This window comes from Octodon degus, unplaced genomic scaffold (assembly GCF_000260255.1).
Source record: "Octodon degus isolate 3935 unplaced genomic scaffold, OctDeg1.0 scaffold00039, whole genome shotgun sequence".
Taxonomy (NCBI): domain Eukaryota; kingdom Metazoa; phylum Chordata; class Mammalia; order Rodentia; family Octodontidae; genus Octodon; species Octodon degus.
Window position 1 is genome coordinate 727858 of NW_004524615.1, and position 15807 is coordinate 743664.

General features: G+C 55.4%; 1 protein-coding gene across 1 annotated transcript; it reads right to left on the bottom strand.

Moving 5' to 3' along the window:
• Positions 1 to 808: 808 nt before the first annotated feature.
• F10 (coagulation factor X) lies at positions 809 to 14643 on the bottom strand. The gene is made up of 8 exons (XM_023715206.1): positions 14527 to 14643; positions 12730 to 12887; positions 9283 to 9307; positions 8249 to 8362; positions 4241 to 4372; positions 3300 to 3550; positions 2248 to 2365; positions 809 to 1422 (listed from the first exon to the last, which is right to left on the bottom strand). Exons 1-8 carry the CDS (start codon positions 14594 to 14596, stop codon positions 833 to 835), a joined length of 1458 nt encoding a protein of 485 aa, XP_023570974.1. The 5' UTR covers positions 14597 to 14643; the 3' UTR covers positions 809 to 832.
• Between the last annotated feature and the right edge of the window lie 1164 nt (positions 14644 to 15807).

Sequence of the window (15807 nt, forward strand, 5' to 3'; positions counted from 1 at the left end):
GCATGACAGAGGGGAGCAGCTGGTCAGTGCTGGGCCCGAGGCCTCTGGGGGTGGTGTGGGCCACTGCCCCTTAGACCCAGTTCCGGGAAGTCGAGAACAGTCCACACTGATTTCTCCCAGCCTTGCAAAATCTGTTTGCAAAGTGCAGCATGGTGCTGGGCTGTCTGGGAGCTTTGCACTAGAACTTCTGAACTTTGCTTAGCAAATGATGCAAAAGTAAACTGTGCTGGGACTCTGGGGATTGCCAGAAGGCCCTTCTGAACGGCCGGTTCTGTCCACCACAAGCATGCAGGGCCCAGGACAGTGCTCAGTGAGCACGGTGGGTGGGGGCCCCTCATCCCCGGTCACCAGCACCCTCCTCCAGGGGCCTGAGCGGGTAGGAGGAGGTTCCAGGAACCAGCAGGGACCCATCCCCAGGCTGAAAGGCAGCGCCGGGTGAGGCCAGACCGGGATGTTCAAAGGCTCTGCAGGGTCCCAACTGAAGCCGGGGAGGGCCCAGCATTGCTGGCCAAGGTCACCCTCCAAGGAAAGCTACTTTTCACCTGCGTGGGACCCCTGCCTTACCTAGTCCTAGGTGAGGGCCTTGGGCCTGGACTCCTAGCCACAAATCAAGCTTGGCTGGCTGCACAAGGCTCAGACCCTTGAAGAACAGAATCAGCCTGGGGCAGGGATGGCTCCAGCAAGAGCGGAGGCCTCACCTGGTATGAAGCCTATACCCCATAAGGTCCCTAGCCTGTTTTGAGAGAGTAGGCAGCTGCCGTGGGAGTGCCCTGCCCAGGAACGGTGTCACACAGAAGCAGACTCAGCCTCCTGGGTGCCCGCAGCAGATGCTTTAATAGGCAGGCCTGGTGGGTGCTGGGGCCTCCAGCCTGGGCGGCACCCTGGCCCGCATGGACTTCTCGATCCACTTGAGGAAGTTGGTGACCTTGGTATAGATCCCGAACTTCCCTTTCCTTGCACACCCTTCTCCCCAGCTGACGATGCCGGTCACGTAGTAGGTATCCCTGAACCGGGTGACATGGGGGCCACCGCTGTCCCCCTGGCAGGTGTCTTCCAGCTTGGCATCGTAGCCCGCGCAGAACATGTTCTGTGTGATGGTGAAGCCAGTGGACAGCTTGCAGGTGTTGCGGTCCACGTAGGGCACCTCCAGCATCTTGAGGGTGCTGGACTGGCGGCCCTTCTCGTGGATGCGCCCGAACCCACTCACGATGCCTGTCTTCTGCGTCATCAGTGTGGCCTCCGCCCAGTCCTTCTGTGGCAAGCAGGCGGGGGCCACGTTCATGCGGAAGGTGATGGGTGTCTTCAGCTTGAGTACCGCGATGTCGCAGTCATAGGTGTGCAGGTTGAACTTATTGTGCTTTATGACAATCTCCACCTCGTGCGTCACCTCATTGCCCTCCTCCTCCTCCATGTTCCGCTCACCTGCAAGGGGCGAAAACCCACTTGGAAGTTGGAGCCCTTTGGCCTAGCATCTGTACAGTGGATACTTCTAAGCAATTATTCACTTGTTTATTTTTATTGTTTAATAAAAATAAAGAAATGTGGTCGTGTTTGAAGCCTTTGAAACATAAGAAATTGGAAAGAAACAAAAGCTGCAGCCTCCAGCCTTCCCATCTGCCCGGTCTGATGAAGGTGTGTGTGGGACACAGCTGGCTTGCTGCCTGTGCTCTCGGGGGTGCCCTGGGTGGGCACCGCCAGGCTGCGTAGGTCCCCCGGGCTATATCACCAGCCCCAGTGCCCACACCAGAACCCAGCGCACCTGCACAGCAGGCCACCGTGGAAAGGAGAACACAGATGTTGTCTTCACAGTTGCAATCTGTTCTATTTAATCACGCAGGGTGATGTTCACATTTAGATGCACAGGGTTAAGGGAGGTGCCACATTAAAGCTAATGTTACCATCTCTCTCTGCTTCTTAAGTGTGCTCTAGAGAACCTGAGATGACCACAGATTTCCACGGCACATCTGTGGCTTGCACTGGGATTTGCTGGATGGCTCTAGGTTCTACTAGAGAGAGGCAGTATGGAGAGAGAGGGAGGCCAGGTGGCTCCTGGAGAGGGGACTCGAGGGCAAAGAGTGTCTGGTGGGGTATGGAGTCTGGGGCCTGGGTAGGGGCTGGGAGTGCTCCATGGAGTCTGCAGCTGCCCACCCTCCCCCATCCTTCAGTGAATGTCCCCACCTATCCCGGGGGTCCTGCCAGGAGACAGCCATGCAGTGTCCCTGGGGCCTGAGGGCAGACGTCACTTACCTACCCTCACCGTGAACCGCTTGGCTTGGTGGAGACAGTGGGCCGCAGTGAGAATGTAGTACTCATTAAGGATGGTGCCCCCGCAGAATCCCTTGTTGTCCTCGTTGACGAGCAAAGCCTGCAGGAAACGTCTGTGTTGCCAACCAAGGAGGGTCTGCACCCTGGCGGCTAGCCTGTCCTCTGCCCTGCCCCACTCTGAACCAGACTTGAGACCCCTGGCCTCCTGCCTGCAGAGCCCACCCCAGGTTTGGGGGCCATGCACTCTTCGTGTGGGGCCCTCCTCCCATCCAGGGCCCACCGACGCCCACAGCACCGCTGTGGCTAGAGGCTTAGATGGTGAAGGCTCACATCTGTGGTTTCACACGGCACACACCCAGCACCCAGCCGACAGCGAGCTTCCTCGACGGCACCCGCAGAGCGGGAACGGCCTTGCGCTGCGGCTCCTTGGCGAGCAGCCCACTCAGCCTGGAGTGGCCACTGGGTGGCTGGTGGTGGTGTGTCAGGCCTGAGTGAGGGCTGCCAAGGAAAAGCTGGGCAGCTAGTTACACCGAACTGGGTGAACAACAACCCTTTCTGACCAATATGTCCTACGCGGTATTTGAGAGAGGCTGTCTTAGAAATCATTCCCTATTTACAGGAAGTCCAAAGGAACTTGAAGTCTCATGGGTTTTTTTCTAAATGTGGTAGCCCTTATCCAAATTAGGAATCAATGAGTTTAGAAAAAAATTCAAACATAAAGAGATGTGCTTTTCCCTAAGATACTTTCTGCCTCTGGGATTGAGCTATTTGGGTTAAAAAAATAATGACTGCATCAGGAATGAATCAAGGCCTGTCCACTTCCTCACCCTTGCCGACAGGTGCCTGTGTGGTGCCAGGGCCACCAGGGTCTCCCCGTCAGGGGAGGTGGGCTGTGTCTGTGTCCCATGTCATTCAGGCACAGGATGCTGAGACGCCCCAGTGCCAGGGCACATAGTGTGGGGCTCCTGAGGCTGCAGCAGGGCCCAGTATGGGGCCTCCCTTGTTGCCAGTATGGCCCAGCAAAGCCCAGTCACCTGCCAGGGGCACTCCCCCTCCTTGCAGTTCTGGCCGCCCACAATGCGCACGAGGTCATTGTCTGCTGTCTGCACATCCGAGCTGTTGAAGTAGAGGAGGTCAGAAGGGTCCTCAGTAGCGCTCAGGTCGTCCAGGGGCTCTGGCTCCAGCACGGCACTGCCAGGGACCGACTCGTTGCTGTTGATGCCCTGAGCCACTGACCTTCTCCTGCGTCCCTGTGGCCAGGTGATCTTCCCACAGGGGAAGGCCTCTACAGGAACACAAGGGCGGGGCTGGGGAGATAGCTCAGTAGAATAAGTGCTTGCCTGGCAAGCACAAGGTCCTGAGTTCAATCCCTGGTACTGCATAAAAAAACAAATGAAGAAGAACACAGTGGCTCTGGTAAACCACTGTGCTCATGGTCCACTTCCGGGAGGGCAGGGCTGGGCCTGGTAAAGGACCTGGGGGACACGCTGTCCTCCTGAGCTGGGACTGTTTCCCTGCATGTCCCTACAACTGCATCGGGCAGTGGAGAGCAAAGGGATGTGATGTGCCCACTCAGCTGACTCCCTTTGTGGGTAGAGGACAGAACCTGATTAGACCCCAGGGTCCTTGGACTGCTCACCACCCAGGCCACCTCTCTCTAGAGCAGTGCCCACCTGACCCATCTGGCTGTGACAGCCAGCTTCACAGGCCCAGGTCTCCCCCACAGAGGTCGTGTCGGGGTCTTTGCAAGCAGGTGGTCAGGGATAGCAGGGAGAAGGCCTCGGCAGTGCCATATCCAGCCCAGGAGCTGGGTGACACCGTTCGCCTGTCCCGCAGATGAGGAAATGGATCTGCCAGTGAGTTTGGGGCCCTGGGATACTGGTCTGCTGCAGACCCAGGGCCTTCACACCTGAACAGTGCCGCTGGCACTGCCCGCTGGGTGCTGAGCCCTGCAGTCCAGCCGGCTGCCTCCTACCTGTGGAGATGCAGGACCTGCCATTGTCGCCCAGTGTGTAGCCCTTGGCACAGGAACATACCACCAAGTTCTCCACCTCCTGGCAGAACTGCTCACAGTTGCCATTGTCCAGGCTGCACAGCTCACGGGTGACTGCGAGGAGAGGCAAGCTGCAGTGCGCACGAGGCAGCTGGGTGGGCGTGCCCTGCTGCACCCTGCGGAGGCCCACAGGGTAGCCCAGCATGAGCAGGATGAGACTGGAGCTTGGGGCCCACGTGAGGGACACAGCGCTCAGCAGGGCTCTGCGCTGGCCCTTCGGGAATCTGAACGCACTCCCAGGTAGCATCCTCCGGGACATGGTGGGGGGAGCAGCAGGCTGTTGGGGCCAGAGGCTGGCACAGGCTGGCAGCGGCTTTGGAGCCCCTCCTTCCGAGGCCAGCAGGCTCTCTGTGACCACCATGAAGATGGGGCCTGGTCCTCCCACAGATGCCAGCTCTCAGTGCTACTTTGATGCTCTCACAGAAGACTCTGTCCCCTCCAAGCCATGGCCACTCCTTGGCTGCTGGGTCCAGATCAGAGTGAGGGTAGCCTCGATGACCCTGATGAGGGCTGTGCCCGCTGTCTGGGGGCTGCCTGGAGCCGTATGCCTTCCTTTCACTTGCCTACCAACCACCAGCTAATTCTGCAGCACCCGTCTTATGGCTTAGATCTAAAGTGGCCCCAAAGCCTCATGCATCTGGATTGTGGGGGTCACTGCTGGCTCCTAGTAAGAGGGAGGCCTGGGTGGAGCCAGCTCACTGGGACTTGGCCCGGAGGGGGGACTCTCCTCGCCCGTCTTCCCTTCCTTCCCAGCTTCCTGTCCTCTACCAGGCCCTGTCCCATGCTGCTTCTGCCTGGAGCCAGTGGACCACGAAGGGCTAAGACTTTATGGAGCCAAAATAAACCTCTTCTCCTTTGAGTTTTGGGTGTTGAGTATTTTATCTCAGCAATAAGGGTGGTGATTAACACAACCTCATACATCCCAGCTGGTGCCCTAGATGCCACCAAGCCAGCCACAGCCCTGCCACGCACATGCCAGCTGGTGGCTCTGTTGTTAGGGTTTATCTAGATACCTTGTCAGAGAGTGTTTTCTAGAGACGGCTGATTCTAGAGCTTGTGACTGATCCTTAGTACAGTGATAGAGTTAAGGGTCAGAGATTGCTGGAGCAGTTCGACACCATTCTAATCCCATGGGAGGTGGATTCCATATATGGGACAGAAAGAGGCTCGAGAGCTCATCTATCTAGCTATCTATATTTGTTTTTGCTGTCTTCCGCTGCCATGTGTCATCCTGCCTTAGAACCAGCTGATTATGGACTGAAACCTCTGTAAACTGTGAGCCAAATAAATCTTTTCTCCTTTAATTTTGGGTGTCAGTATTTTGTCTCAGCAATGAGAGAAAAGTAACTAATACAGAATTTGGTACCAGAGAGACGGGTTCATTGCTGTGACTACACCTGACCGTGTGGTTCAGGTGACTCGAGAATGACTCATGAGAAGAGTTTAGAATGATTGGGAGTGGCTGGTTGAAAAAACAGAGCTGCCAATGCCTTAGACTGTTCCGTATAGTAGAGTCTAGTCAGAGCTCAGAAGACCAGAAGGCTGACAGAGTTCCTGCCCATATAGACCAGGTTCAGGAGGTTTCTGCTGGGTTAAACAAGTTTGTCTGGATTTTGCTCATGTCCAGAGAGTGCCTGAGACTGAGATTAAAGGTGACAGGCTAGTTAATCTTGGAGAAGAAATGTCAAGGCCATCATATGTTGAGGCAGCGACATGGCTACTGTTGGGGGCTTTTAGCCAGATTTATGTTGAGAATCAAGAGCAAAGAGCCAAGCACGATGATTTAAAGTGTGAGTTTGCCCAGAAAGGACACCCCATTAAAACTGTGGACTACCAAGATGGAGCAGAGTTCCTGACTCCTGAGAAGCAACAGGAGAATAAAGAAGTTGGGATCGAAGGCATTACAGGAAGAGGCAGAGCTCCACCCTTCGTAGCCTCAAAACTGAGAAAGTGAGAGACTGTGTTGAGAAAAAAAAAGCCCCAGAGCACCATGCTCCAGAGGGTGGAAGCCTAGAGAAGTTTCTCCACGGAACTGGATTCAGAGTGCTCAGTGCTTTGTGCACTCGACCCCTACAGCTGGGAGAGGGGGCAGGCGGGCTACTGCTCCAGCTGGCAGCAGACCTCCTTATCCACGTGGTGCTGGTTTTAAGTGTATGCAGGATGGAAGAGTTGTGGGATCAGAAGGCTTCCACTCTGACTTCAGAAGACCTGGGAGGCCAGGCAGCATGCCCCTGGAGGGTGGCGTGCGAGCTGTGTGAGGTCAAAGGTGCAATGAAGGCCCCAGGAACCTGGAGAGGCTGAGAAGGCGGACTGTCCAAGGAACACTGCTAGGGGAGAGCGGAGTAGGCCCAGTGCTACCTTAGGCCACTCACCCAAGCCCTGTGGTGTTCGCATCTGCCACAGATTGCCTCAAAGGCTGCACATAGAACCACAGGACTTAACATTTGCTGTGCTGGATCTTGGACTTGCTTTGGTCCCAGTCCTCTATGTCCCCCATTTGTAACTTTTGAAATGGAAATGTCTACCTTGTGCCATTAAATGTTGGAAGTGTTTCACTTTCTTTCTTTTTTTCTTTTTATTTTTTTCTCCAAATGCCTTCAGGGCAGGTTTGGCTGGCTTGTGTTGTGGGGATCGAACCACAGCAACCTGAGCCTGACTGCTTTGTTGAAGCAGCCACTTAAAGAACTGAGCTAAGGGGCAGGCCCCCTCACTTTCTTTTTGTTTGTACTGGGGCTGATAGCTAAGCATTTGCCTTAAATCTCAGAGGAGACTGTTAACTTAGACTTTTCAACAATTCTGAAACTATTAAGAATTTGGCAATTCTTAGAAATGGACTAAATGGCTTTTGTATAAAGCCATATGCATGAGTCTTTGAGGGGCTAGGGGTGGAATATCTAGATGCCCCTGCAAAGCCTCATGCAATCTGGGATCCTATGGGACTCACTAGAAGCCCCAGCCTATGGAGTCTTCCCTGAGGAGGCTGGGGCAGGCTCCCGCATAGGCCCATGGTTGACAACACTGTGAAAAGAGTTCTGGCCCAAGCCCACTTGGCTGGGCTGTGTGGCACGCCTCCTTGTGTACGCTCTACAGCCGGCTGCACTGTCTACACCTGCAAAGTGGTGGAAGTGTTAGCACCTCACAGGGCCATTGTGCAGCTCCAGGGTCACTGCCAGCCTGCATACCAAGCCCTGAATCCAGGAACCTGTCACCTTCCAACTCCAGAGCACGGGGACAAGGCAGCCTGTGGCCATCGCTGGATGCGCTCTGCACGAGGCAGAGGAGCCCTGGAGTCTGCTCTACACCAGTGCTAAGCTTGCCACATCGTGTGCAGGAGCGACTGGAGCTCTGTGCAGCAGTCACACCCAGCGCCCCACTGGGCCAGGGCCTAACATTGCCCGCTCTATGCACACAGTCCACAGAGGCTGAGTGAAGTAATACAAGTGAGAGGCAAACTTTTCTCCTTAGGGAAAACTGGTCTAATCATGACCTAATTTTTTACTTTAGAAATTCAGCATATTAGAGACAACTCAGTGCATTTCCTATGTAGAATTAAGGGAAATCCTGCATATACCTTACTGGCATTTGTATCTACAGGTGTAAATTAAAGATGCTTTAGACCCACTGTACCAAGTCTCGAGGAACATGGCCACACAGCAGGGTACTGGCTCGACAGAGGCAGTCTTGTTCCCATGGTGATGGTGCACAGCCTGGGGCGGGGGACCTCTGCTCCTGCCCCCAAGCAGCAGAAGAGCTCCGCACTCCACCAGCTTGGCCTCAGGACGGAGTGGGGCTCTGTTTGCTGGGGTCTCTCCAGTACGTCACTCACAGTGTAACAGAGTGCAGACTCGGGAAATTAGAGGTAACCCGAGGTGGGTTTGTTAGGGGTCGTGGCGCCTCCCCTCTCTCCATGCACCGTGAAGAGGGACTTACAGAGCTCACAGTTTTTGCCCTCGAAGCCTTCCGCACAGGTGCACAAGTAGTCCCCGAGGCCATCTTTGCAGGTGCCCTGGTTCTGGCAGGGGTTGTTTTCACACTGGTCTCCATCTGCAAAGAGGATGACAGGCCAAGTCTTCAGGCACTGCCCTCCTCATGGAATCACTCTCCTGGAGGTCTTGGCCCCTCCTGTTCTGCTGGCAGCCTCGCCTCCTGCTCTTCGGGGACAGTGCCTCCTACCAGGACTTCCCTGTCCCCAGCTCTGCTGGCTGTGATGCCCTGGTCCAGCTGGAGGCCCAGCAGGGCCTTCCAACATCCACACTGTGTCTGTGGCCTGGGGTGAGGCACTCTGGGCTGCTGGCCACGTGGCCACCTGGAAACAGGGTGGACACAGGGGTGCAGCCCTTGTTTTAGGCTGGGTGTGACCCAGAGAGGCTGGAGTCCTCCTTCCAAGGATGGGGGATGGGGTGGGAGCTCAGAGGCTCTGCCCAGCATCACCGTTTCCAGGTGGATACACATCACACCAACTCGAGAAGCCTGAACGCCGTCTCGGGACCATAGCATGACACCAGGGCAGTTGCCTCGTTAGGGACTCCAATGTTTAAGTCTTTCTCTCTCTCTCTCTCTCTCTCTCTCTCTCTCTCTCTCTCTCTCTCTCGCTTTTACTTGATGCACTTACATTTTAAAAAATTATCACAGAATTTGGTATCCTCAATTGAGAGTGAACTGAGTTAAATCCGTATGTGGTGGCTGAGGCAGGGTTGCTTGGGCCCTGCTGTTTGAGGCCAGCCTGAGTGATGTAGTAAGGCCCAATCTCAAGAAACAAAAGGGCAAAAACTAGAATGAGTACAACACTACTACAAAAACTACCTTAAACAACTGCTGTAAAATACACAGAGGGGAAAAGCCTTAAATGCACTTAGGTTTAGACAGAACTGGGAAGGAAATTCAGGGAATGTTTTAAAAATTTAGTCTTTTTTAGTTTAACTATCCTAGTGACCACATTACACTTAAATGAGAAGCCATCTTACCTTTGTATTTGTTCCAGAATTCATTCTAAAAGAAAAAAGAAACACTTAAAGTACATTAGAGAACTCGGACACCAACAGAATTACACCCAGTGCCTCGACCGAGGAACACACTGCTCCACAAGGGCTCCATCTCAGGGGAGGGCTAGCGGATCTTCTGTGTGTGGAAGGCAGGCTTTGCTTCTCAAATGCTAAGTCCTGAAACGAGGTTTTCCAGTAAATCACTGAGGCAGGCTACACAAAACAGCTGCTGCTCACTGCTCCCCCATTATTAAGGCGTGCTTGTGGTCACCGTGCTCAGGGAAGGGCCTAGTGAAGGGTGCTGTGCCTGTGACAGCCATCCCGCTGTCTGGAACCGCTTACTGCCAGCCTACATGGCACTGAAGAACTGTCATGGTCTTAGCTACATTTCTGACTGGCTGTGGCTCCTTCCCAGTGCCACCTCCTTCCCTGGTTCAGGGCAAAGAGCCTCGGAACACGGCCTTAATGAGAAGCAGGGTTGGGCAGATGAGACCAAGGTAAGGGTCCACTGGGGTTCACTGGGTCTCCTGAGCCCTAAGACGTGCGTGTTTCCTGAGAGGGGGCAGGGGACCTGGGGCCCAAGGCGACAGGAGGCCACGTGGGAGTGAAGACAGCAGTGGTACTGAGCGTGAAGGACACCCTGGGCCCCTTGGGGAGCCAAGCCACCGAAGCTTGAGCTGTCTCCAAACCCATGGGAGTGCAGGTCCCCATTCCTTTAAATGAAGGCCCTAAAAATGCATGCAGTGTCCTTAGTGAGACTGATTTCTGGTGCATGATGCCAACTCCCACACATGCGCAGACGTGTGTGCCCCAGCCAGTCAGGAAGCCACGCCGGCCGCTGCGCACTCTGCTTCTGTCAGCTAACACGTTTTCTCATGTCACCTGGAAATTCCTACTTGACCTCTCGATTATTTACAAATGTGTTAATTATCAAATCCCCAGTGATTTTCGGCTAAATTCTGTATGGTCAAAGAACATATTTTAGATGAGGCCAACCTTTTTCTTTTCCAGTCTTTTCCGAGACCAAGTCTCACTATGCAATTCAGGCTGGCCTTGAACTCACTTTATAGCCCAGGTTGGTCTTAAACTCATAGGGATCCTGAGAGCTGGGGTTACTTTATGACATCGGATATGGTCTATCTTGATTCCTTTTCTCTCTCCTGCTGGCCGGACTGAACTGTGGCAGTCAAATGGGCAGTAATACCTACATGAAGTCTGTAGTCTTTCACATAAATGCAAAGATGTCTGAGTCCCATGAAAGTTTCATGGAAGATAATTTTTCCACAGATGCGGTTGGGGAGAAGGATGTCTTTAGGATGATTCAAGGGCATTATATTTATTGTCCACTTTTTTATTATTACATCACGCATGGTATTTCTGCTATCATTATCATCATCATCATCAATTACTTTGTGCTGGGACTCGAACTCAGCACCTTATGCTTGCCAGGCAGGCACAGCACCATTGAGCTATATCCTCAGCCCTTCTACTACTATTAGATTAGATTCTCATAAGGAGCAAGCCTGATCTCTCACACAAGCAGTTCACAATGAGGTTTGCAATCTTAGGAGAATCTGATGCACTCACTACTTGCAATCTGACTAAGAGGTGGAGTTTAGAGAAGCTGTAAATACAAATCAAGCTTTGTTTGCCCTTGCCGCCCCCTGCTGAGCAGCCTGGATCCTAACAGGCCACAGACCAATACTGGAAGAAGGACTTTCAGCCTGTGTGGCCTCCAGATGCCCAAGCTACATGATGGAGGAGAGCGGTTTTTCATCTATGAATATGACCTCATTTTAGCTTGTTTTTCAAAAATCTGCCAGTGTTCAGTTTAGACACAGTCCACCTCCTTCATGATATCAGACATCACCAAGAGTTTTGTTTCTTTAGTGCCTAAGAGGTTAGTTTGGGGCACCACGGGTTCTGGGGCTTTCTTGAGCTCTTCCACTGTGCTGATTCTGTACAAATGAGGGATGCAGTTGCCTTTGACAGGTTTTCCTTCAGGAGGGCATATGACCTTGCGAGGGCTATCTCCGGATGTCCCCAAAGCCGCATGCGATTGTAGGTGGGGGTTTTGAGGTGGCTGGATGTTGCATGTGGAACACCAGGGTCAAGGGCACTAGGATTACGGGTGTGAGGGCCACCTGCTGTATAGCCTGGATAGCACAAAAGGCAGAAAGGTGTGGCAGGGTCCCTTGCTTGTTTTGCTATCTTCTGCCCACAATAAACTGTTTCTCTTCTACTACCTGCTTTGGGCCAGCCCAAGATGGGCTGAAACCTGTACAAGCCGAGCTAGATAAACTCTGCCTCCTGTAACTTTGGCTGTTGGGTATTTTGCCTCAGGAAGGAGAGAGATAAATAAGACACCAGCTGTGGAATGTTTCATTATCCCTTACAGAGTTTTCCATGAGCTTGTAACAGTCTGGATGGCCAAGGAGAACTGGACAGTGGTGAGTTAGGTGGAGTCTGATCCATTCTCATTCCAGAACTGGAATCCAGTTTTATAAATCCAGTGGCAGCACCTTAGGGTAGAGCTCTGGAAAACTTTTCCTATCTAAGATCATGGCCAGGTCACCATGACAGGAGATGAAAGGTTTGCCTCAGCTGTTCCCAAGGGTGATGTTCCATGTTTTGGTGTCTAGAAATCTGCACTCATCTAAGAAACTTTTTACACATGTGACGATCTTAGTATGGATAGTTTTCTTCCTCAGAAGCAAATCCTTCAGGACCAAGGCCAAGCACCTTCCATGATGGTACTTAGCATCCGTGTGGCTGAAGTTCAGGACTGAATCCAGTCGTGTCTTCCTGTTGCAGTTTGGTATCTGACAGGGGTAAGTCCTTGCCACAGTTCCCTTATCTGGAGGTAATTTACAATTTGTCCCCAGTGCTTACACAGGGAAGGCCCTTCCAGGTCATCCTGCTCGGGTGGCTCCAGACTACTGGTGGCAGCGCTCACGGGGGATGCGCGAGCGTCACAGCTGTCCCCAGAAGCTGCCTGGTGCGGAGCCCGCGTGGGCTCTGCGGCTGACCTCGGTGACCACCCGCTGCAGCAGCACCCGTCCTGGCGTCTCCGCGTCTACTGAGTCCTGGCTTGAAGGCTTTCTATTCGCGTGCTACGAATTTCCTACGACTTTGGGCTCCACCCCACCGGCCTCTGCCTCCAAGCAGCTGCGCCTGCGCACTGCGTTCTCGGCCTGCCGCCGCGCCCCCGGGCAGCTGGCGAAGACGGCGGGGAGGGAAGCCCCGGGCCCGTGTGTTCCAAGACACCATGAGCGCTTCCAGCGGATGAGCGCATCACTCCGTGATCCGGGCGTCCCTTCCCGTGCTCGCCCTCGGGCACACGGTGCGGGACCGGATGACAGCCGCTGTCGTGCCCCCGCACCCCGCACCCCGCACCCCGCACCCCGCACCCCGCACCCCGCAGCTCACCGTCTTCTCGTCATCCTCGAAGACCTCCCGCGCCTCCTCGCGAGAGCAGGCCTCCTCCAGACACTCCCTCTCGAGGTTGCCTTTCTTCAGCTCCTCGAAGACGCTGTTGGCCCGGCGGGTCCTCAGGACGCTGTGCGCTGGCTCGCGGCCCATGAACACTGGGGGCGGGAAGGGCGCCCCCGGGAGGTCCAGCGCGCAGGTGCGGGCTTCACCCCTGCGGGTCCTCGCCCCCGCACCCAGGCCCGGGGCTCCCCAGCCGCTCACCGAGCCCTCCCCGCTCAGCACCCCCCACCCCGCACCCCGCGAGGAAGAGTAAACTGCAATTTAGATCGAGCTCCACACACACAGTATTAGATGTTTCAAGAAATTGCCCTTGTTTTCTACAAAACTGCAAACTTTACTATTTTGACTTTATGGATTTTATCCTCTTTCACTGAAAAAGACAGCGATTTTGTGACGCTTGTGAGTGGTGAAGCAGCGCTGTGGGGCTGGAAGGCCCAGGCCACGCACTGCCCAGCCCTGAACCCACTCCCTCAGTCGTCTCGCAGCCTAGAGGACGAGTTGCCTTTCCTCTACTGCCAAGCTGTGGTGAGGCGGGGTCCCGCAGGCGCTCCTCCTCTGAGCCCCTGAGGCTTTCCAGGCCCTCCCTTTTCCTCCCTGACCGCCCCCAAATTCATGCCTCATCCTGCCTACACCCCACAGCCTGCTTAGCCTCTTCCCACCTGGTGGAGGTTCAGCGTTTCTGCAAGTCCACCTCTGCTGGACTCAGTAGGGACAAGGACACACGTAAGGGGCATGGAAAAGGATAAGGCCTAAGGGCACCGAGAGCCACCCCCAGCTCTGGATGAGAACCCACAGTCTGGCCCCAGGCCGGGTCTCTTGGATCTCCTCCTTCAATAGTCCCTGCACTGTCTCTCTCCAGCCTGGCCCACCTGCCACTGAGTTGAGGCCTGGGCAGGCAGGTTGGCCTCAGGCTCAGGACTGGGCCCAACTCTGGGCACTCTTAGCAGCTCTATAGTCATAGGCACGCCTCGATCAGTCAACAGGTCAGCTCTGGCCCACAAGCCAGGCTTTCTGCTTGAGTGGAAGCAAGGGTGGCTGTTGGGCATGAAAGCAGGCCCTAGGGTGACACAATGGCTTCAGGAGTTGACGGCAGAGGCAGAGCCCTGACGCTCGGTGTGGGGCTCCCAGGTGTTCCCTGAGTATCCCACGAAGGTGTGAGAGGATGCTGCCGTGCTCAGACATGCGGCTGTCTGCCTGGCGTGGGGGTGGGCACGTGATCAGACAGGTGGTACCTGCTGAGGCAGTTTGCCGGCCGGGCCCAGTCCATGGGAAGGAAACTCAGTGGATCTAAGTCCATTTGGGACAGCACAGAGTACGCTGCCCGGGCGGTGCCTGCTCGGAGCTCATAACTCCTTGGTGCAGCCTTGGGTCTCAGCAGCCGGAGGCCCCATCTGTCTGCACCTGCGCTGCATGCCCCTGCCCTGGCTGAGCTGGCTTGGGCTGCCACACAGGCTCCAGTGCTGCCCCCTGAGCCCGTCTCTGCCTCTCTTGGTCATTGCCCATCTCCCCCAGCTTGGTTCCCGTCTCGTCCTCCTGCCTCTGTCTTCTGCTGTTGCCTCCTTGTGACTTGGATCCACCCGTCCTGCTTTCCCTGTGGAGTTGCACTGACCCTTGCTGTCCCCTTGGTGGGGAGGCCCAGCCAGACCATCTGGCACCAGCCTGTGACCCAGACCAGGGCCTCTGCCACCCTTGCCCCTCCTCCTGGCCCCCTTGTGTGAAGGGCAGGGCACTCACCGCTCCCCTCGGGCAGCAGGAGGCCGGCCAGGGCACTGAGGAGCAGGGTGAGACGCAGTAGACCCTCCATGGCGGTGAGGGCAGCGCTGTGTCCTGAGTGCCGGCGTGCGGGGGCAAGGTCCACTCGCCAGGGCCCCTGGTGGCCATTGTCCTGCTTATCTCAGCCTCCTGATTGGAGCCTGGGCTGCCTTGAGGTCAGCGCAGGGGTCTGGAGATGGTGGCAGAGTGGGTGGCGGGGGCAGCGGCCGCTGACCTCATCCCCATTAAAACTGGCCTTCAGGGTCTGCTGCAGGCATGTGGGTTGTCCTGTGAGAGTAACAGTGTCATCGCAGGCTTGCCCCACAGCTCTCAGATGTTTGCGTCTGGCTTCCCTCAGTCTGACAGCTGTGGGGAAAGCAGTTTCCCATCAGTCTTCACACACAGAGCTGGCTTGTGGGGCCCTGAGGCTGGCACAGTCTCAACCCACAGTCCTGGCTGGCAGATCCTTGGGGGGGGGCGGTGTGGGCCAGGTGCCAACTTGGGCTGCTAGTCCCTTGTGTCAGCAGACTGAGCGGTCCAGGGTGAATAAGTGACACAGGGACATCACATCCTGCTTAATGATGGAAGGACAGGTCTTGGGGAGCCCTGGACCCATCCTCAGATGTGACTGCCTGCGTGGGGCCTGTTCATCTCCCATCTGGTTCTGTCTGTGAATGCTGCAGAGCTAGGTTCTGCCAAGGCTGGCCCTGGAGGTGGAGAGTGGGAAGGGTCTGTGATGGGGAAACCAAGCAATTGCGTCTGTCAGGGCCACAAGCATGTGTGCCGGCAGCTGGAGGATGCAGGTCCCAGAGTGTGTCATGGTCATGGATGAGTCTCCAGGACGCGCGGCTGGGGCCCACTCCGGGTCTCTGGCTTCAGTGGGACTGGTCATCGTCCCACTTCTCCAGCAGCATGATGGTGGGCAGGGGCCACAGCTGACCTGGTCCTCATCAGAAGCTGCGCCCACAGATGCCCTGGGTCTGCATCTGTTTCCAGGGCAAAGTACCTGGTTCCCCCAACCTCTCAGCACCAGCCACTGCCCTGCATAAGGTTGGACTGGTTATCTGTCATCGTGGAGGTGTCCGGCCATCACTGGCCTGAGGGGCACCTGGCACAGCTTGTCCCATCAATACAACAGTGAGATGTCAGGGCTGGTGTCTCACAGTGGGCAGAGTCAGCCCCTGGCCCTGGAGGAGTGCTGGGCCTGGTCTGTGTGCAGAGACTGAGTCTGTGTGGCTTTGGGGGAATACACAGGCCAGCCCA